At 37.1% G+C, this 24115-nt stretch overlaps 1 protein-coding gene across 2 annotated transcripts in view; it reads right to left on the reverse strand.

The window, feature by feature from the left end:
- Window positions 1–409: 409 nt before the first annotated feature.
- LTN1 (listerin E3 ubiquitin protein ligase 1) overlaps window positions 410–24115 on the reverse strand; it is a 69269-nt gene continuing 45563 nt past the window's right edge. The window contains exons 20-30 of one of the 2 annotated variants that reach the window (XM_032353361.1): window positions 20104–20239; window positions 19756–19900; window positions 18442–18655; window positions 17749–17986; window positions 17364–17438; window positions 15311–15497; window positions 7441–7612; window positions 6155–6375; window positions 4438–4632; window positions 3387–3554; window positions 410–2794 (exon numbers count right to left, since the gene is read on the reverse strand). In XM_032353361.1, coding sequence (XP_032209252.1) covers window positions 2732–2794; window positions 3387–3554; window positions 4438–4632; window positions 6155–6375; window positions 7441–7612; window positions 15311–15497; window positions 17364–17438; window positions 17749–17986; window positions 18442–18655; window positions 19756–19900; window positions 20104–20239 — 1814 coding nt within the window. In that variant the 3' untranslated portion in view covers window positions 410–2731. The remainder of the gene's footprint in view (window positions 2795–3386; window positions 3555–4437; window positions 4633–6154; window positions 6376–7440; window positions 7613–15310; window positions 15498–17363; window positions 17439–17748; window positions 17987–18441; window positions 18656–19755; window positions 19901–20103; window positions 20240–24115) is intronic. The other variant, XM_032353353.1, reaches the window with a different exon arrangement.

The following is a 24115-nucleotide window of genomic DNA, read 5'->3' on the forward strand; positions in this document are numbered from 1 at the left end:
TGGCAGCACAGACTTGCACACCACTTTGGAGAGCAACTTGACAAGGTCTAAAATCACAGACTATACATATCAACTACCGAAAAATCCATTTGGGGGCAAATGTCCAAAACATCTAGGACATGTGCAGGAGAAAGTGTTATCAAGGATGTACACTTGCCACACTGCTCAAAATAACAACAAAAAAATAATTGAAATGAACGGGCAAGTAAACAGCAGTTATGTTGAGTGAAAAAGTAAGTCACAAAAGATTACATACAATAGGCTATTGCAAATAAATTTTTTTAACTGCTATATATTATTTATGGATAGAAACACATGATAAAATATAAACACTTAAATAGGGAAGAGTTACACTGACTTCAGAACAGCAGGTTGGCTCAGGGAGGGAAAGAGGAGATGGCATCAGGGAGAAGTACAAAAGAGGAAGATTTTATTTCTTTAAAAATCAGAAGCAAATATGGCAAAATAGTTTGTGAGGAATACAAGGGCATTTATATTATTGTTATTATTACTCTGTATATTTGAAATATTTTATAATTAAAAAGAATCTTAATGGGCACATATGGTATAACAATCAAATAATAACAATCGTCCACACCACAAAAACTTATCAAATAATATTAAGCCACAGAAACTTATGTACATACATTAGAACATGTGATAAATAAGAGTTAAAAATAAATTCTAGAATTTGCGATTTACATTAATTAGGATTTTAAATTAATAATTTTGCTAATGGGCTTTGAATCTCATGCAATTTTTAATGTCCTTATGCTAAAATTTTAAGGGATGCTCTGCAGTTGTTAAAGCTGTATAAATAAAACTTTAATCAATGATATTCTGAATTTCAGTCTTATTCTGGAAAGCTTTTTCTTAAGCATATAAACAGTAACAAGCTTTACACTTATATTTACAAGTCTCAAAGAAATGTGTTAAGAGTCCTAAGTATGAAGAGTAGGTATTCCACTGAATTATAGTGTTTCACCAAGAACTTGACGCCCTAGATGCTAACACGGAAAAACAATGCTCCATTATTCCCTTTTCTGTTCTACTTGAGGTCTGGGTCAGAAGCCAAGAAGTACCAATATTGGAAAAGTTATAAACAAGGTCTTATTATAAAACCATTTTTAAAGGAAAAGTGTGCAACTTTCACAGAGGAGTAACACAATCCTTTGGGATTACTATGTCAGAGAGACACATAGAGAGTATTTTAAGAAAGGGATTAAGAAGAGGTAGTAGAATTTTGCTATCTGTTCTCACTGACTCCTTGAGTCTCAAGGCTATAAGATAATAAACACTAGGGAGAAAAATCCAAGAGACCGACAAAACTGGGCAGGACACTGCATCTACATATTCAACTCAAGAGATCTATAATTCACGCATAATACTTCACTCTCGACTATGATATTCTGACCACATTCATCCTATTTCAATAATAACCATTTAACCCAGGTGATGGTAAGCAGTGATTTTATTTAACATGACTTCTTTTTGCCAATTAAACATTTGCAACAGAGATGATCAGCTGACTTTCAAGTAAACTTGCTATCAGATATGTTAATATTTCCCATGTAATGGAAGACTGCAATAAAATTATTCCAAGTTCCAAACTTCCATACCTTTATAACTTGGGCACAATTTTTTAAGGGTAACAGTGCTGTGGCAAACGGAATGTATTCACCTATTCCACTTCAGCCCATTATACTGAATTTTACTTAGTGCTAAAATTATTAACTTGTACTTCTAAAGGCTGGAAAAAATAAGCTCCCCCAAATCTCTAATTTAGTGTAACTTTGGCCAGTAAGAATAGCAAAATTTGCTTACAAAATTGAAAGCCTTCTACAACATTTTAAAATTTTTGTTTTTTCCATCAGTCTTAAGTTTCAGAAATACTTATTTCTTCCCTCTCAATAGAGGGATAACTACCACTCTGCTTCATGAATGAAATAATCTAATTCTGTTTCTCTCAACTTCATACCCTCTAGAGACTCACTCAAACGGAGTAATAAGCTCACTGACAAGAATGCAATTCATATTTCACTAACAAACGGAAATTCTTCCACAGCAAAAAGTCAGTGCCGTGAATTTAATTTTCTGAATTTCATAACCCTTGATTAATGGAGACACCTTAAATTTCAGTTTACACTCTTTTATATAGGATTTCAGAGCATGCTTCAAATAGCTTATGATAAGCTATATTAATAGCTTAGCCTCATTTTTATCATTAAAATAATCTACAAATATCAGAATACTAATTAATTTTGTTCTGATAACTAATAAATAAATCTTAAAATATCTGTAGATATAAATCAACCCTCTCAATTCATTTGCCTCACTTGGACTCTTCTAGAACATAGGTCAACAAACCTAGTGGGCTTTTTAGTATAATATAGTTGTACAGTGCTTTCACAAATTCCAATTCTGTAATTTAGGGTATTTCCATATTTATTTTTAAATATACAAAAAGATTAAACTATTAATATAAATATTTTCTCTCAAATATGTAATATTCTTATGTAAAAGAAAAGGTTTCCAAACATTTACAAAGCAATCTAAAGATAAGTAAACCTGATTTTAGGATCATTACATTAACCAAAATAATTTTCCAGAGAAGGTCCTATTTAAAAGTAACGCTCACTGGCCTCCTCCCATCAACACTTTAAGATGGATCCAGATCCACAGTCCTTGTTTGATTTTCTTCAGGGATCACTTCCAGTGGAAGGAAAAAATTTCAGAAAAAGGTCTCACGACAGAGTGGACAAGTGGATTTGTTGCTAGACGTAAACCATTTGTACTGGGAAAAAAAAAAAATGTTTTTTTAAATGTTAAAAGAACCTTTTAAAGCTGTCATTTTACATATACATCCAAGGTAAGCTTAACTATGATTAAGTGGAAAAGGGAAGATACCAACACTTTCGCTTCCCCCATTCCTCTCCAAAATCAACACAACTCAGTATTACTTCCAAAGGCTACAGTATAACTCTTTCTCCCTCGGCTCCCACACCACCCAACCACTAAGACATGTCAGGAAGACCTCCTTATGAAGCGACTGTACACTGGGCAGCTCTCTTTTCAATATGATGTTTAAAAAGAGTAAAGAGCACTAAGACCCAGATGGCCCCTAGTTTTTTCAGTCTCCTTTATGGTTTAGATCTGACAGGACCATCTACTGTGTGAGAGAGCTATAATAAAAACACCCATTTATTAAAGTGCTTTGATGCTACCAGTCTCCGTAAATTAATAATTATTTTTTACAGATTTTGAAAAATCATTTTAATATGCCTCTTATTAACTACAATTACGAGTTTAACATCATTTTCTTTTCTAGATATCATACATATAAATATACATAAAATATAAATAAGTTAATTTCTCTTTGGGCTTACCAAGCAGGCTGAATGGAACTTTTTCTTGCATGTTCTACAGGCTTTTTTGGGAAGAGAATAGTTGAAGCCATGAATGACTGAGAAACATATCATGCAATCTTCAACACCCTCAAAACGTTTGTCTACATTATTTTTCCATAAAGCTAGGCCTTCCATAATACTTCCATTCTGTTAACAAAAAGGAAAAAAATAGAGTAAATATACTCTGAATACCAAAGTTATTTTTATTCAATTTCATAAACTTTAAAGTTGAATTTTAATTAACTAATTAATTTTTAAAAGATTTTATTTATTTGAGATAGAGAGAGGGAGAGTGAGCACAAGAGAGAGAGTGAGCCCAATGACATGGGGCTCGATCCCAGGATCCTGAGATCATGACTTGAGCTGAAGGCAGACGCTTAACCAACTGAGCCACTCAGGTGCCCCTAAATTTTAATTTAGAAAGAGAGAATCTGCCTGGCTATATTCACATCTCCTAAGTTTTCTGAATGTTGGCTTTTAAAATGACCTGCCAAGTTTTAGAAACCAGACAGAATTTTTCTCCACTAAAGAAAGACCTGAAAGAAAGGTTTTGCACCAATACATCAAGTTTTATAGCTTCAATGTGCAAACAGCTACAGTATGTTTAAAAGTCAAAGATCTTTGAGAGTACTGGGATTTCTCTAATCACAAAAGGAGAGTTGGCATGTTAGACTAAAAGTAGCTCCAAAGTTATTCATCGATCCAGTATCTTACAATAAGATTCTCTCTCAAACAATTTCTTTAACACCATGTATAGTTTTGTGTCATCCACAATGTGAGTGGAGTAAAGTCAACTCCTCTCAAAAACCAAAAAAAAAAAGAAAAGAAAAGAAAAGAAATGCAGAACTTTAAAAAGGAAAACAGCTCAGTAGGTAGGGTCAGGTCACTCAGGCATACATCTGTGTTGACCCAAGGAAATACAGTATCTCTTCCAACCTCAATCAGAAGTGATATATTTTGTCTTACTGCCCTTTCAAAGAGGAGGTCGGAAGGACTAACTGGAAAGCCATATGTACACACAGAAACTTACCTGATGGGTGAGGTAAGTGCTTAACTGCAGCATCCAGTTCCGCCACTGCTGAACAGCCACACCTACTCTTTTCCCACTCTCCACAGTTATTGAACCCAAGGGGTAATTGGAAGGCAGCTGTATTATAAGTTCAATAACTATGTCCTCAATAGTGTAAGTAGCCATCACTTCTCTAGTAGTAGCTCGAGCTTTAACCTGCAACACAGGAAAGGTAATACTTTTTGTACATTTCTTTCCTTTCATACAAAACACATCTTGATAGCTCGACTATTAACAGTCAGTCTTCACTCAAAGTCCGAGGTAAACACGTTGGTTTACTGGACAAGAGATATTTATTACACAGGATTATATACCTGACATTTTATAGTGATTCTTAAGAAATTGAAAGTTAGTTTCAAAAGAAATCCTGCTCATAAAAAAGTATGTTTTATGATATTAGGCTTGTCGCATAGTTTGAAACAGACCAGGACAGAATGAGTTAATTCCTGCTTTTCTTCCATACCCAGGGTATCAAATATCATTTGTATCTGGATGTCTCCTAAGTCTTTCTCTGCCACAGAATTCCCTTGAGCTCTAAAGTCAACCATCAACTGTTAGATTTATAGTTTTCATACTAGCATTGCAAACAACATAAAACACAAATTATCATGCTTGACCTATGGACTCTTCTGACTGTCCTATTTCCAAGCTAAAAGCCATACCATCATCTTAAATTTTTCCTTCTACCTCCTCCCAGATATTAACTAGCTACAAGTTTGGATAAATCATCACAAAATTTTTAACATACCTCTCCTTTTATGGAACATTCCCACTGATAACTCCCTCACTCAGGCCCTCCTTGTTATTCACAATGTCTACACCAGTGTGTCCCCCCTGACTGTGTATTTGAACCCAAGCTCCATGTCAACAGCCTATACTATTTATTGCAGTCAGAGCAATTTTACCAATTATTACACTGACAATGTCACTTGCCTCAAAGGAAAATTACCAGTGGCCAAATAGGACCAAATATTTTAGATAATCATTTGAGGCCTTTCCCAACATGGCCCTAATTCATCATGGAAGCAACTGATTCTCTATTTACCTTCAGGAATCCTGCTCTGTATGAATGCTGGCTTATTCATCATTTCTTAGGGCAATCGCAGAAATTAAACTCTCATCTCCACGCTTTTTGCTTTTGCCATACTGTTCTCTCTATATACAACATCTTTCTCCTCACTGCCCCTAAAACACAACCCTGCCCACTTCAAAGTAATCATCCTCCATAAAGGTGCATCTACCCCCTCAGTCAGATGAATCTTTCCCATGCTGACTGCAGAGCACTCTTCCTCTTAATGAGCCACTTTCCAGTTTCCAATGCAAAAAACATATCGGTAACACTTTTCCCTTTATTAGATGGTATATTTATTACACAATGGGAATTTGACCCCTAAACTGTCCATTTCCCAAGTGACTGACACACACTGCCTGGAATCTACAGGTATTCCAATATATATTTTGAACGAATTAATGAATGTCCAAAAACTTTGATGGGAATAAATGAAATTATAACATTGTTTCAATCTATACACTAAGACTTGATACCCAAGAATCAGAAAATAGACAACTTCTGTAAATTCTGAACCAATGGTTAATATTGTGATGATACTCACTACAAATGATAGACATAACCAGTATTCAAACAGCTTTTCTGGAAAAAATTCAATATAATACTAACCGTCATGCCATTAAATAGTTGTGTACTTGTTTGCACAGAAGAAATTTCTTGAAAGGAAAGAACATTGCTGACATACTTGCTTGTAAATCTATCTACGATATTGAAAACACGCTTCTCACTACTATTCCACCACAGCCTAACCATGGCAGGCAAGTCTTTTAATGTCATATGATAGACTGAACAAGCCAAGTGTGGGATATGGTAGGGAAGAGTTGATGTTTCTGAGGAAAAAACAAATTCTTAATTAGTAACATGTATTTTTTACACAGAATAACAGACCAGAAAATCATTTTTAATTCCTTAACACTAGGAGCTAGAGATCAAAAAACAAATATACTGAAGAATCCACAACTCTAGAATATTCACTTTCTCTCACACATTCAAAATGAATCACTGGAATGGCAAAAAGAAGTGAAAAGAAAGAAGATCCCAAATGACACTGAAAAATCTGCCTAGACATAACACTCTCTATCTCACAAGCTAGATCACAAAAAAGGGGAACATACATATCTTAAAAAGGACAACCCCAACCCCCTACACCCAGGGAGTAGGAAAAGAAGTTAAATAGAAAGCAAGAAAAATTTAGGGGTGCCTGTCTGGCTCAGTCGATGAAGCATGCAAATCACAATCTCCAGGTCATGAGTCTGAGTCCCACATTGGGTATAGAGATTATAAATAAATTAACTTTAAACAAAAAAAAGGAAAAATTTAAAGATTGTCTTCTTATAAATTATGAAAAGGAGTTTGGTCCCTATACTTTCCCCAGACCTCACTGATGTGTTATACAAAAATCCTAGAATATCCGTCTCAGTACTCGCAAGACATAGTACCCTCCTCACGTCTCCAAGACATTTAAAAAATTTCAATTCTAAGGAAGCCACTTAAAACTCTGAAGTACAACTAGATGCATGCATGTTTATCCCCGGAGCTAAAATCGGAGCTCCTGGAGTGAAGGAAATAAATTTTACTCATCTTCGTTTCCCCAACTGAAGACTACTTATTTACAGGCCTACAAAACATTACCACCTAACAAATATTTGCTTACAGAACAAATGAAAACAGTCTCAACAAACAAAGCTTCAAAAATGTATACATTTCTTACCCTTAACACAAGATTTAACTGCATGTCCTATTTAGACAAATATGGAAAATTGTGCAGTTCAACCTTCTCATAGCCAGGACACATGTTTGGGTTATTCTCCAAACTCTGGAGAGCACAGCATAATAAATACAACCTAATCTGGACCTAGTCTCCCAGAAAGAACACAAACACACATCTTACTGACCTCTAATACTCAACTGGAGCTCTTCCGTAAAGAATGTTTTAGGATCCTTATTTGAGAGCTCAACAGCGGTCTCTGCATAAGTTGGATTTTCTGGCATAAGCCTGAACAGGTGATAGAGCAATTTATTCAAACTTTTTGTTTTTCGGAGGTACATTGAGTACAGTGCCCGAAGCTGGTGGAGAGTAAAGAATTTTTGTTATAAACCAAGTCAGTGAGAAGAACAAATCAAAGCACAATAGATAGTACAAGAACACAATGAAAAAGGTATTAATTTGAAGACTTAGAATTACATGGAAGAGTACTACAAAATATATGCCACATTCTTATTTTCCAAACAAGTCAGCTGATGGCACTGTTCCCTTTCTTCATAAACAGCAGTTTTCACTATCTTCTCACTATCAGACATATTCTAACATCGTTCTCAAACTATCTCCTTGTTAAAAAGTTCACCTCTGCTTTCTCAAGATAATCTACTCCCACAGATGATTTGCTCCCTCTCTTCCCAAGTTTTCCACATACCCCTTCTGCACCATAGTCCTTAATCTTACAGTAGTCCTGCTTAAAACTAATCCTTTTATGGCTGACCTCACCCTGTATCAAACTCTCCAGCATCCCTTTAGAAAAGAGAGCACAAACTAGTAGTCCAAAATGTCTTAGGATCGTTTTGTAAAGCAGGATTTCACTCAAAAATATGGATTTCTGGGGCGCCTAGGCAGCTCAGTCAGGTAAGTGTCCAATTCTTGGCTTTTGCTCAAGTCATGATCTCACGAGTCATGGGAATGAGTCCTGCGTCAGGCTCCCACTCAGTAGGGAGTCCGAAAAATCTCTCCCTTTGCCCTCCACTCATTCCCACAAGCGCAAACATACACTCTCTCTCTCAAAATAAATAAATCTTTAAAAAAGTATATGGATTTCTGGTTCTTTTTTTAAAAAATAGGAAAAGCTTGTAAAATAAGTCAGAGAAAGACAAATACCACATGATTTCGGTCATAAGTGGAATTTAAGAAACAAAGGAAAAAAAAAAAAAAAAGGAACAAACCAAAAAACAGATTCTCAACTACAGAGACAAACACTGATGGTTACTGGAGGGGAGGTGGGTGAGGGTGGGTGAAATAGGTGATGGGGATTTGGGAGGGCACCTGTTGTGACGAGCACTGGGTGATGTACAGACTTAATGATCACTATATTGTACACCTACAACGAATACAATACTATACATTAACTGTACAGGGATTAAAATATAATTTTAAGACATAGGAAAGTCTGGTACCACTAGGCGCACTAAAGGCATCTGTGTGCCTTAGAACTCATTCCTCAATAACCCACTTTTTATATGTTCACATTTACTTTGCAACTCTTTAGTATATCTACAAGTTTTAAAATCATTCTTCCCACTAAAGCATATATTTCCTCTCTTGGTGTAAGACACCATTTTCTAAACACTACAAATGCTCAAATACAAGTATCAAGTCACAGGATACAGAATTTATTTTTAAAATATGTTGATCAGGGCGCCTGGGTGGCTCACTGGGTTAAGCCTCTGCCTTCAGCTCAGGTCATGATCCCAGGGTCCTAGGACAGAGCCCCACATCGGGCTCTACACTCAGCGGGGAGCCTGCTTCCCTCTCTCTCTCTGTGCCTGCCTCTCTGTCTACTTATGATCTCTGTCAATAAATAAATAAAAATCTTTAAAAAAATAAAATAAAATATGTTGATCAAAGTACCTAGCAATGGAGAAATCTGGAGGGTACCACCTTTCTGAGTAACCAAACTTACTATTACCAATAAAGGACACAGATATTCTATGCTTCCTGAGGTGACACACTGAGGACACGTCACCACCATGCAGTAAGTACTCTTGCTGAAAATTAACCAGAAACTGATCATGAGGAAGCAATCAGACAAATCCACATCCTAAGAGAGTCTCCAAAATAACTAACCTCAATGACAATAAAGAAAAGAAAGGGAAATTATGGGTTAAAGAAAAATGACAAACATGATCCTTGATAAATCCTCAACAGAGATGGAACAAAACCATAAAGGACATTATAGGTACAACCAACAATATCTGAATACAAATTAGATATTGCATTAAAATTAAATTTGTGTATAATAACTATACCAATACATTTTTATAGAAACATGTCTTTGTTCTTAGGAGACACATGTTTAAATACTTTCTGTAATGCATCATGAGTCTGCAACTTTCAAATAGATCAGCAGAGAAAAGTAAATACAGAGAAAACATGTACAAAGGTACCAACATTAGGATGCCTGGGTTGTTCAGTGGGTTGGGCGTCCAACTTGGTTTCAGCTCAAGCCATGATCTCAAGAGTCATGAGATCAAGCCCTGTGTTAGGCTCCCTGCTCAGCATGCATGAGATTCTCTTTCTCCTCCCTCTCCCTACTATGCACTCTCTCTCTCCAAAAATAAATAAGTAAATCTTCAAAGGTAGTAACATTAAGTATCTGTGACTCTAGGAAAAAGGTACATGACTTTTCATTGAATTATTCTCCCACCTCCTAAGTCTGAATTTAAAAAAAAAAAAGTTGGAAGTAGAATTTTTTTTTTTTTTTTTAATTTGACAGAGAGATTACATGTAGGCAGAGAGGCAGGCAGAGAGAGAGAGGAGGAAGCAGGCTCCCCGCTGAGCAGAGAACCCGATGTGGGACTCGATCCCAGGACTCTGGGATCATGACCTGAGCTGAAGGTAGCGGCTTAACCCACTGAGGCACCCAGGCGCCCGGAAGTAGAATTTTTAAAAACTAATCGGTCAAGCAGAGAGAGTCAATTATCATATGGTTTCACTTATTTGTGGAGCATAACAAACAGCATGGAGGACATGGGGAGTTAGAGAGGAGAAGGGAGTTGGGGGAAATTGGAAGGGGAGGTGAACCATGAGAGACTATGGACTCTGAAAACAATCTGAGGGTTTTGAAGGGGTGGGAGGTTGGGGGAACCAGGTGGTGGTTATTAGAGAGGGCACGGATTGCATGGAGCACTGGGTGTGGTGAAAAAATAATGAATACTGTTATGCTGAAAATAAATAAAAAATAAATTAAAAAAAAAAGAAAAGAAAAAAGAAAAAAAAACAAAACTAATGATACATATCAATGGATTTTTTTGATAAAGGTTAGTATCCAAAATATACAAAGAACTTATATAACTCAACAATGAAAAAACAAAAATAATCCAGTTGAAAAAATGGGCAGAAGACATAAATAGACATTCTTCCAAAGAAGACATACAGATGGCCAACAGACACACAAAAAGATTATCAATATCACTCATCATCAGGGAAATGCAAATCAAAACTACAATGACATACCATCTCACACCTGTCTGAATGGCAAAAATCAAAAACACAAGAAACAAGTTGGCAAAGACGCGCAAAAAAAAGGAACCCTCTTATACTGCTGGTGGGTAATGCAAACTGTACAGCCATTCTGGAAAACAGTATGGAGGTTCGTTCCTCAAAAGAGATAATATAGAACTACCCTGGGATGACTAGCTGGTTTCGTCAGTAGAACACACAATCCCTGACCTAAGGGTTGAGTTCAAGCCCCATGTTGAGCGTAGAGCCTACCAAAAAACAGTAACATTAACAAAAAAATGTCAGGTAATCTTCAAAGAAAAATAGGTCTGTTGTGGGTGGCACAGATCAACTGACCTGCAGCACTGAAATAACTAAAGTACTGTTGCATTCCATTAAAATAAATAAATAAGTAAAACTACCCTACAATCCAGCACTACTGGTATTTACCCAAAAGATACAAATATACAGATTCGAAGGGGTACATGTACCCTGATGCTTACAGCAATACTATCAACAATAGCCAAATTATGGAAGGAGCCCAAATGTCCATCAACTGATGAATGGATAAAGAAGATGTGGCATATATATATACAATGGGATATTACTCAGTCATCAAGAAGAATGAAACTTGCCATTTGCAGCAACATAGATGAAGCTAGAGAGTATAGCTAAGCAAAGTAAGTCAGAGAAAGATGAATACCATATGATCTCACTCAAATGTGGAATTTAAGAAATAAAACTGATGAACATAGGGGGAAAAGAAAGACAGACAAACCATTAGAAGATTTTTTTTTCTTTGACAGAGAGAGAGCATGAGCAGTGGGGAGGAACAAGGGGAAAGGGAGAATGCGGGGCTCAATCCTAGGATCCCGCCATCATGACCTTAGCTGAAGGCAGACGCTTAACTGACTGAGCCACCCAGGCGCCCCAAGAAATTTTTTTTTTTAAAGATTTTATTATTTGACAGACAGAGATCACAAGTAGGCAGAAAGGCAGGCGGGGTGGGGTGGGGGGGAAGCAGGCTTCCTGCTGAGCAGAGAGCCCGATGCGTGGCTCAATCCCAGGACCCTGAGATCATGACCTGAGCTGAAGGCAGAGGCTTTAACCCACTGAGCCACCCAGGCGCCCTGAAATTTTTTTTTTAATGGGAAACTACAGGGATGCCTGGGTGGCTCAGTTGGTTGGACAACTGCCTTCGGCTCAAGTCATGATCCCGGAGTCCCCGGATCGAGTCCCGCATCGGGCTCCCAGCTCCACAGGGAGTCTGCTTCTCTCTCTGCCCTTCCCCTCACTCATGCTCTCTCTCAAATAAATAAATAAAATCTTAAAAAAAGGGGGGGGGCACCTGGGTGGCTCAGTGGGTCAAAGCTGCTGCCTTTGGCTCAGGTCATGATCTCAGGGTCCTGGGATCGAGCCCCGCATCGGGCTCTCTGCTCAGCGGAGAGCCTGCTTCCCCTCCTTCTCTCTGTGCCTGCCTCTCTGCCTACCTGTGATCTCTCTCTCTGTCAAATAAATACATAAAATCTTTAAAAAAAAATTTTTTTTAATGGGAAACTACAGAATTATTTTATTATTTATATATTTTTAATTAATTAATTTATTTATTTGAGAGACAGCGCATGAGCAGGGCAGAGGGAGATAGATGAACAGACTCCCGAGTGAGGAGGAAGCTCAATGCAGGGCTCAATCCCTGGACTCCAGGATCACGACCTAAGCGGAAGGCAGACGCTTAACAGACTGACTCACCCAGGCACCCCAAGAAACTCTTAACTATAAAGAACAAACTGAGGGTTGCTAGAGCGGAGATGGGTAGGGTGATGGGCTAAATGGGTGATAGGTATTAAGGAGGGCATTTGTGAGAGCACTGGGTATTATATTTAAGTGATGAATCACTAAATTCTACTCTACTCCTGAAACTACTATTACACTGGAAGTTAACAAACTGGAATTTAAATAAAAACTTAAAAAAAAAAAATCAATGGACTTTTAAAAACACATGTATATTATCCAGAAATCCCCCAGGCATACAACACAAGAGAAATGAAAATATATGTCCATCCAAAAATCCATATACAATGTTCACAGCAGCTTTATTCACAACAACCAAAAAATCAAAACAACCTAAATGTCCATCAATGGATAAATGAATAAACAAAATGTAGGGTGCGCCTGGGTTAAGCCGCTGCCTTCGGCTCAGGTCATGATCTCAGGGTCCTGGGATCAAGCCCCGCATCAGGCTCTCTGCTCAGTGGGGAGCCTGCTTCCTCTTCTCTCTCTCTGCCTGCCTCTCTGCCTACTTGTGATCTCTCTCTGTCAAATAAATAAATAAAATCTTTAAAAAAACAAACAAAATGTGGTATACTCATCATATGGTGGAATATTATTCAGCCATAAAAAGGAATGTAGTATGGATATATGCCATAACATGCATGAATTTGAAAACATTATGCTAAGTGAAATATGCCAGACACAAAAGACCATATATATGAAATGTTCACAAGAGGCAAATCCATAGAGTCAGAACACAGAATAGTGGCTGCCAGGGGCTGGAGGGTCTGAAAGGAAATGGGAACTGACTGCAAATGGGTAAAGGTTTCTTTTTTTTTTCAGATGTTGAAAATGTTCTAAAATTAGAAAATAGTGATATTTGCACAATTTTGTGAATATGGCACAAACACCAAACAGTAGACTTTAAATAAGTAAATTTGATAGTACGTGAAAAGCATATTATTAATAAAGCTATGAAACACGAAGCTCATGGCTTTGTTCCAATTCAATCTGATTCACTAGTAGTTGTTGATTTTCCTAAGAAAAAGGTTTTTAAAAGGCCCAAATTTAGGACCAATTACAGTGCTTTTTTAAAAATTTCCATTTGCAGGACGCCTGGACACCTCGATCAGTTGAGCATCTGCCTTCAGCTCAGGACATGATCCCAGGGTCCTTGAATCGAGTCCTGTGTTGGGCTCCCTGCTCAGTGCATGCCTGCCTCTCCCTCTGCTTGTGCTCTTTCTCTCTCTGAGATATAAAAAAATAAAATCTTTAAAAAAAAATTCTGTTTGCTTTAGGATTTATCTAATTAGGCTATTAACTGAGTTATTCTGGTTTAACTGTCATAGTGCAGTTCAAGTTCCAGGCTCACTAAATGCTGCTGTACTGTCCCCTTACCCCAATTCTGGAAAAAGTGACGCATGGACATTCTCTAAATCTCTGAATATAAGATGATAAAAAGAAAACTCTTACACATGGAAGCCTCACTTTGCTGCAATTTTTTTAGAGATCAACAATATTTTAAGAAACAAATATGAAAGCCCCAAAAGGATTACTTGAAATACATCACCAACAAATAAAACGAGCCCAAGTCACAAACATAAGTGGCTGGCCTAGATCATCGCTGCCTCTGTAATTTCATCTTCCCTTTAGATAAATGAATGCAAAGATGCATTCATGTTCATTTATTTGTACCAAGGTATGAGTTATTAGCAACAACATAAGTTATAACTTAGGAATTCTGAAAAATCACATTGGAAATGATTGCCATATTTAATCACACCTTAAATGTAAGGTAATAAACCTTTATTGCATTAACCTGTCAAAGAAAGCCATTGTTTATATTAAAAAGTCATCAGTTTATTTAACTGATTCAATCAACATTTAATTGGAACTTTCTAAGTGGGATCTGCCTAAAGAAAAGAAAAGAAAAGAAAAAACCTGGAAATTTTTCCAGCGTTCGAGCTTTCTTCCTAGACATTGAGACCTTTCTTCCTACACATGAGACAACAGAGACATCTAGTGGCTGCTAGAAAAATTTGGGCAAAATAACTATTTTAGGATTTTTTTTTTTTTTCTTAACCACTTGGGAGATTAACTGTTTGAATTACATAGGTAGCATTTCACAAATCTGGCTGTAAACACTGATTCTGAAATAAGATAAATTTCCCATGATGTATTTTTTTAAAAGATTTTATTTATTTATTTGACAGAGAGAGATCACAAGTAGGCAGAGAGAGGAGGAAACAGGCTCCCTGCCAAGCAGAGAGCCCAACGGGGTGGGGCCTGGATCCCAGGACCCTGGGATCATGACCTGAGCTTAAGGCAGAGGCTTTAACCCACTGAGCCACCTAGGAACCCCCGCAATGATGTATTAACTGAAATCTCCATAGGGTCAGAAGTTGACCACAGTGGGGGGAAAAAAAAACCAGCAAAAGCCAATTTCTTTGGAATTATTATTATGATAATATAAAATTAAATTATATAAATCTTGTTTCCTGCAATAAAAAGACTTGGTAGCTACATTCAGTTAGAAAAAAATTAACTCCAGCACATTCCAGAGATTACTTTTGCAAAAACCTGTGTCTGTGCACGTACGTGTGGGGAAGGAGGGGAGGATAAGGAAGTTAAGGGAAAGAGCAGAATGTCTGAAGTTAGCAGAAAAGATTAGATTAAGATGAGAGGCATTTCCCTTTTTTTCAAAAAGAGGGGAAACAAAGGATTTAGAATAGTAACAGAAACACACAGAGGACAGAACTATCAAAAGTTATCACATATTTATTTACCTGAGATGAAGCAGCTTTGAAGAAAGTAAGTATTAATTTCCAGGTGAGGAGGTATCCCAGAACATAGCAGAAGTCTTCACTCAGTGGCTTAATAGTAACTATCTGTCCAACAGGAATACACCCCAAAACATTTTCTAGCAAGTCCTCTTGAGTGTTAAGAAGAGACATCAACACTGCCGGCGGTGACCTATGAATCAATGATTAAACACCACAATTTTCTTCATAACTTATTCCTTAAAAAACTAAAAGCATGTATAAACTTTAAGCATTTTAGAAAAATCTTTCTATTTTCCAAAAATCATTTAAAAACTCCCCCCTTACAGATTCAGTTTTAACGCTAACTCTGCTAAATTAAATATATTTAATTACAAATACATTAACATATGTAAACAAAACATTTTATATTCATAAATATGTAAAATATTTTTCAGTTATACATTTAAAATATATATGAAAAATACTACAAAACCTAAGCTCTAGCTGTTAGCACTTGAAGAAAAGACGCTTTTAGAAAACATATATTTCAACCTGTTTTATGGATGGAAAAATAATCACACACCCAGAGAAGCTTAATGATTAATCTCAAGACCCTCAGCTAGTCAGGGGAATGACAAATGATATGGGGTCCTACCAGATCCCTATAAAAGGTAAAAAAAAAAATATATATATATATATAATAATAATAATAATAAGACTGTATGTCTTTTCAGGAAAGTAAATTCAATATTCATATTAACTTATGACAATGTAAATAAATCTTCTTCTTTACTGAACTACTCTACTCATTAACATTATCATTCAGATGAACTTAAGAGATTCTCCAAAAGTGAACTACTTGTGTATATCCTGTCAAACTCTGACATTGTAGCTCAGTTCTTTCCTTTCACCTCTGCAACGCTTCTCTTGTGGCTTCCTTTTTCCAGCCCATAAACACAGGTCTTCAAGCTTCTGCCCTTGGATTTTTACCTTCAACACCACTATCCCAGTACCACACCTTCTCTATTAAATACCAACAGTCATTGAATTTTACAAATACCAGTTAAGGTATCTCTCTATCTCCATGCTGCCCTTCATGCACTGTTACTGTTTCTAGAATAGGCTCCACCTCTGTGTGATTCTTCCATAATTTATGATTCATACTATAGCCAGAATCAGCTGGTACTTTTCCCATCTTCTACCAAATAATGCCCCAAATCCCAGAAAATGTAATTTTTAAGGCCCTTCATTACCTTAGGTACCCATCCAGCTTTATTTTTCACTATACCTTCCCCACCTACTCCATACGTATTCATTCATTCATCCTTTCATTAAACAAATGAGCAGTATTCATGAGTCTGCGTTAGGCCAGGGACCATTCTGAATGCTATGAATACAGTCCGGAACAAAAGACAAAAATTCCTGACTTTACAGAGCTTCTATTCCCGTGGAGGAACATATAGACAATAAAAAATGTGTTAAGTGACAACTACTTAACACTTCCTGTCACATCCTCAACATTCATGCCTTCACACATGGTATTTCCCTAATTTATAGTCTTCCCTGCCCTACTGAAGTGCTACCTAACTTGACAGATGCAGCATAAATGTCTCTTCCTCAAAAAAAAGTCTTCTCTTCCGGTGCATGGAGTTGTGTTCCCCGAGCAGGCTATCTATCCTTTTCCATAGCACTTGCCACACACTGTCCTCTATTACAGAGTAATGTTGTCTATAGTAGATGATAAGCTCCTTATGAGTAAGAATAATCACTAAACACCATATTCTCCCCTCAGCACTTAATACTTTGCACAAAGTAGGTGCCAAATAGATATCTGAATTGCCATACTCTTTCCACAGCTACCGTGTGGTCAATGAAAGTCCTGCTAAATAGTAGCAAACTGAAAATATGATTTAGGAACAATTACTGAGAGAAACTTTCTTTTTGGCTGGACTCTTTCATTTTTATCTTACAGATGACTTTAAATGACCTATTAAATGAATATGTACTCTAAATTTAGAGCTTTTGTGTTTATCTAAATTATAAGAATTTAATAAAACAAATTATTTAAAAAACTTACAAGGCTGGTTCTTCTTCTTCATCTCCATATGACTTTAGATTATCCTGATCATATTGTGGTAATTCAGGCATCAATCTGCAGTCAGAATAAATGTCATATTATATTACATTAAACTGTTCACATGTTTAAGAGCAGACAATACTCACTTTGTAATGAGTATATTTTTAAATGATTGTTTCCTGAAATAATCACCTGTGTCCAGGACTATCTAAATGTAAACTGTGTATAGAGAACAGTGACCTAAATGATCCAAAATTTGGCATCCCTGTTACTAAAATGTATGGTTAAGTTTACTTTTTTTTTTTAAATGACCAAGTTAAATATATATTCTATATATATATTTTTTGAACCATCACAACATTGATTCAATTGGAAGAATTCTTACTTGTATAGCATATGGTAAACAGCAATTTGCACAGGCCGAGCTCTGTAGAGGAGTAATGGGGCCAATGTATTTAACAAAGTCTGGAGATATTCTGGTAAGTTTGTTTTTTGGCCAGCAACCAATCTTGAAGGGAGTTTTTGACTCAACAGCTGGTCCTTTGGGATATATGTTAATGTTTCACACATGGGCTTCAGCATTGCATTCTGAAAGGATGTTTCAGATTTATCTTCACTTTCTTCTGATAAAAAAAGGAAAGAAACATGCACATCCCAAAACAAAGTGAATAACAGAACTTGACTGATTCATGGTCAAATGTCATTTAAGAAAATGAAATAAAAAACTGACAAATTAGTATTTTAATTTAATAGTCCTAGCTAGAAACCGTTTAATGTAATCTTAAACAGTAGTCATAACTTCTATTACCTCATCCTTAAAAAGAAGAGGAGTCTGAGTTATAAATAACCTCTTCAGGTTATCTGAATTACTACCATTTTAACTTGCAAGTCTTTGGATACTTTGCTAGTTTTCAATTTTTGTCAGAAGCATATATGATGCTTCTCAGATGCCAAGCTTCCTCTCAGGTTTTTTACTTTACTATTCTGTCCTGTTTGACTTAAGCAGCCGAAGTTTTTGTTTTGAATTTTTCAACTAGTCATTTGCAATGAATTCCACTTCGATTCCCCCTTCACTTGCCTGTAGCAGTCACCAAAAGAGGTAAAAGCAAACTGTGGATGCCTTGGGAAAAAAATTCTTTCCATTCACTGATTAGATTTACAGGGAGATTGCCAATGGTATCCGGAGTTGCAGAATCAAAAAAAGCACTGAGCTCACAGGCCAAATCACAGCTGACACAGGCAAACAGTTGTACAAGTGGAACAGAATACAATGCCTGATTTTCATTTGTTGTCTGAAGAAACAAAAATGAAACACGTAAGGAGACATCTGCCAGAACACACAAATCAAGGCAATAAAGAAAACTCTCTCAGTTCTCTAAATTTTAAAATAAAAAGCAGCTGAAGTGTAGAATCTCAGGAGACATTTATACATTTTACATTAAAATAACTTTTAAAAAATTAAACACTAAGAATTAGAATCAATCCATTTATTCTGAAATTCTATTTCTAAAACTATGAAAGAAAATATCAATTACCATTTACCAAGTGAAATATAGAAAAACATATTTATAATCTTCTCAGAAGCCCTACTAATTGGGCATTATTAAGTTATTTTAAAATAAGGACACTGGTGGTATTTGGATGGCTTAGTCAGTTCAATGTTTAACTCTTAACTTAGGTTCGGGTAATGAGACTAAGCCTTGAGTCAGGCTCTGTGCTTGGCAGGGAGCCTGCTTGAGATTCTCTCCTCTTCTCCCTTTGCCCCTCTCCACTGCTCACACTCTCTCGATCTAAGATAAATAAAATCTTTTAAAAAAATAAAAAATAAAATAAGGACACTGAGGTTCAAGTAGATCAAATCTGAACACCCTAAGCCACACAGCTAATAAAAACAAAGCAGAAATTCAGACCAATTCAATCCCAATGGTCTGCTGCCATTAGAGCCCACAAATATTATACTTGCTTTGTGTCATAAAAAGAACATTGATTCCCTCTGAATTTGTTTAGTCTTCAATGTATTCCTGACACAGTACATTTTAATAATTTAATTAAGAGCCAAAAAGATTTAAAAAACTGATCACGAAAGATAAGCCCTCCGATGGCTGTGCTAAAATATTATATTAAAATGAGCTAATGGAGAGAACACTTTAACAGCAGAAGATTCGGTCACTGAATGATACTGGCAGACATCAAACCTCTATCACTTCAGTATTCTATCAAATAGTAACTGGTGAGGAATATAAATATAATATAAATAATAATATAAAGTGTTTTGATGTTCGCCAAAGAGCTAATTACAATAATTTCTTAAAAAGTAAGATCAGTAATTGGTTCTAGTATGCAGATATGCATGAAGACCTAAGAGAGGTGATGATATATCGGGTTAATTTACCTCCAACCAAGCCAACATGGAGCACATGATGAAGTCCCATTCACTCTCTGCCAAAGGAGATGAGCAGTATTTCAGAAACAGGGAAAGGAACCGGATTATTTCTATATTTACACCTAGTATCTCTGGACTTACTTCTGACAGATTACTGTGATAAGGACAAAAACAAAACATGGAAGAATCATATGGACATTCAATTAGAAATGATTTTATTTTAAATCTTATACACTTATAAAAGGCTGACTTAAATGTTTATTATCCTATTACTGTACAAAACTGTGACTATAAGGTACACAATCCGGATACACATTGTAATGGGGAGGGGGAGACTCAGTATAAAATATCACCTACCAACTGAAAAGAAAAACATCTTCATGATCTTTCTTCCAGGATATCAGAATTTTTAATATACCATGTAGTAGCTCCCCATCATCTATGCTTCTGGTTTGCAGGCAAGAATTGAAAATGGCAAGATGTCCAAAACCTCCTAAAATAAAATTCAAAATGAAAATTAAAATGCACACACATACACACCCACACCTATCTATACACACTGACTTTAAACCAAAGTCTCGTCTTATAGATACAGAAATTATTGCTTTGTTTCTGATAAAACAGGTTTTTGACAAAAAAATAGGGATGATCGCTCTCTTAAACCATGCTAATGTTAAAAAGGATTCTTTTCTTTCGATATGAAATTTGAATGAGGAAAAGCAATTCTAGGGCAAATCATTTAGCATTATAATTACTATAAATGGGAAAATTCAAGAAAAATCAATCATTATATAGAATGGTAAGCTACCAACTCATTTCTTGTATCATATTGTTAAATTGTGTGCAACAGACTAAAAAAAGAAAAGAAAGAAGGAAAGAAAGATAATGAAAAAAAAAAACAGAAAAAAAATTGTATTGCTACTATAAAAAATAGTCTATTTTGAAATAAGTCAAAAACCTTCTCCAAAATGTCCTGGTTAAGAATTCTAAAAAGGACTACATGAAAGAGTCAATAAATAAATGTGTAAGCTCACAGGGCAGAGACCTTGTCTCTGTACCAAGCACTTAACACAGAAAAGGGAGTGGCGGTGGGGGTGGGGGTGGAGGTGCAGGTAGGGTGAGTAAATGAAATTGTGCTTTAAACTAACCGTGCTGGGTTATTTTTGTTTTGTTTTTTATTCTTGGCTTCTTTAGTATAGGATTCATTCAGTATACCCACCTCTCAAATAAAAACAAACATACAAAAAACATAGCTAGAATATAAAGTTAAATAAAGATGGAAAACAATATATTGTTCCATAATTCATACATTCACTCAATAGGCATACTCTGTCTGGAAAGCTCTCATAGACTCACTGCTCTTAAGAATCCTTGGTTCCTTCTTATTCTTCAAGGCTCAGCTTCAATATTGCCTCCACTCTGCATAATCCCCAAATGCATGAAGTACAGCCCTCTGCATTTCTCTGGTCTCAATTATCTTGTGCCTGTTGCCTTTACAGCACTAATGTTTGTCACTTATTTACTGTTATCTCCTCAAGAGAAAGTAAGCTCCACAAAGGAACCTTGTTTGTTTTACTTATCACTGTATACCTCCTCCTAGTACAATCTCTAAGATACAGACATTTATTTTGATTGACTAAATGAGTATGAATAAATAATACCAGGTGCACTGCTAGACGCTGGGGAAAGATGAGCAAAATCAAGTCCCTGAAGGGACTCATCCAGTAGTACTAGGAGACTTAAAAACAAATTACAATATAATGTGGCAAAGAATGGGAGCCCAGAAAAGGAAACAAGTATCTTCATCTAGGTTGAGTCAGAAGAGCGCTTGTAGGATCAAGCCCCGAGCTGGGCTCCACGTTCGGTGGGAGTCTGCTTGGCTATTCTCTACCTCTGCCCCTTCCCCTACTTGCTCACTCTCTCGAATAAATGAATAAATCTTACAAAAGGAAGGGAGGCGCTTCCCAAACCTGCTGTCTGAACTGGGATTTATCAAAGGAAGGAAGGAAGGGAGGGTGGGCTTCCCAAAGCTGTCGACTGAACCAGGATTTACCAAAAGATAAACAAGTCTGAAAGAGTAGCAAAGAGGTACTCTAGCTAAGGCACAAAGTGGTAAAAAAGTATAGAAGAGGAGAGACATCACTAAGATGGCAACATAAGTTGTTCTTAACTTTGCTCCCCCTCACAAGAAAAACAACTAACAACTATTCAAGAACAAGATATCACTGAGACTCCTATAGGGGTGAGGCTGAACACCCCCTTATCATCATTGAGACCAAGACAGAATGCAATAGGATGGTAAGAGAAGCAGCTATACACTGACTGCACTGTCCCTCCTCTGGACAGGGCAGCATCATGTGGAGAAGTCCCCTCTGAGACTCTGGTTCCTTCAGTAGGAAAAGAGAACCCAGATGGGAAACCAGCATACACCCCCATTATTGTGAGTCACTTTGTGGGAGCTCCTATTTTGATCTTACAGCACACTGTGATTTCTGGGAAATTTGCAGGGCTCAGCCACTGGGCATCTGACTTTGTCAAAGAATGGATGAAGTGCTTTTACAATCAGCACACGAATCTTGGAAGAGCAAGTTCGTACTTGCAGTGCCCAGTAATAATCTCAACCAGTAGGCTTTGCTTATATGGAGAACCTAGACTGGGGCACACTACTGACCAGTGAACACAGCACGGTGCAGACCTTCCTTGATTCTGATCCTTAGAAGAGGAGTTGTGACAGCCCTAAAGCCCAAGTTTACCCACTCCCAGGTAAGGAGTTGAGCCATACCCCCATCCACAGACTGTGGAGCATCTTCCCACCCCATGAGACCAGAAGGGCTGGAGAAAATTCCTGAAAGCTGTGTGACCCCATAGCACTCAAGCCAAGAGGCGGCTGAGCAGGTATAATCACTCCAGAGCAAAGTCAGTACCACACATTGGGGCTTCCCCTGCTTCACATGGGCAGAGTGATTAATTCACAGACAAAGCTGAGGATCACTCCCAGCCCTTGCCCTCCCACCCAGGCAGGGGAGCTGAGACATAGCCCCACACATTGCGGAGAGTCTTCCAGGCCATCTGACCAGAAGGGCTAGCAAAAATTCCTGAAAGCTCTGCAGCACAACGGCACTACAACCAAGAGGCGGGCGGGCAGAGCTGATAGACTGCAGACCAAAGCTAGTGGCCCTCTTCAGTCAAGGAACTTGGGATGCAGTTCTACTTGAGTTTAGACAACAAAGAGCTTTACTGGTGTTAGACCTCCTTCTGCCACTGTGCCCAGGCAGGAAATCTAATTTGTAGCCCCACTCATCACCAAATACAACCTTTGGTCGGCCTGACCAGAGCACCTAACCAGAGCACACAGGAAGCTCCACAGTCCAACCAACAGCCCTGTGTCCAGTGGCTCTTGAATAGTGAGCACAACCCATGGCTTCCCCCATTTGCAGAGCATCACCTGAAAAGGGAATTGTGCACACTTGTGCCAATTCTAGTCCCCAAACAATGAGCTGTACAGATTCTGGAATCCATCCTGCTTCCCTGCCAGGGCAGGGAAGCTAATTTGTAGACCAATCCACCAATGAATATAGTACCCAGTCCTAACTATCTACTGAGTCCAACCAGAGAACCCAGGCAACTACAGAACCAAGCTAGCAGCCTTATCCAATGTTAGCCTTCCCCCACCACTCCACCCCACTTCTTCAGAACTCATTAGCCCAGAAACAGACTGTAACAACTGGCCCTACTTGCACAAGAACATTACCAGCAGACACACCTAAAAACCCAAACTGAGCTGACCAGTAAAGAACTCTCTCTGCAAAACAAACCCATAAATTATTAACGTTTGGAAGAGAAGGACAATCAAACGTGCAGATACTAAAGTAAGGAATAAAGGATCACAAATAATCAGATAAATATGGCATCATCAAAGGATAGTAAAACTCTAAATAATTGATCCTAAAGGACATGAAAAATGTATAAATTGTCAGACAAAGAATTCAGAATAATTCTCTTAAAGAAGTTTGGCAAACTACAGAAAAGAAAACTAAGCAAAATTAGGAAAAATGCATGAACAAATTGAGAAGTTTGATAAGGAAACTGCAGCTATCAAAAAAAAAAAAAAAAAACGGAAATCTTGGGAGTTGAAAAATATAGTAACTGAACTGAATTCAAACATTTCAAAAGTAGACTCAACCATGCAGAAGAATCAGAGACTTTGCGGATAGGACACTGGGGTAAAATGAAAAAAAAAAAGAAACCCTATGGGAATTTTGGGATGCAATGAAAAAAAAAAATTCACATTATGGTAATTCCAGGAGAAGAAAAAGGGACAGAAAGTATATTTAAAACAATCATGGTTGAAAACTTTCTGATCCTGTAG

This window comes from Mustela erminea, chromosome 1 (assembly GCF_009829155.1).
Source record: "Mustela erminea isolate mMusErm1 chromosome 1, mMusErm1.Pri, whole genome shotgun sequence".
NCBI classification, from domain to species: Eukaryota; Metazoa; Chordata; class Mammalia; order Carnivora; family Mustelidae; genus Mustela; species Mustela erminea.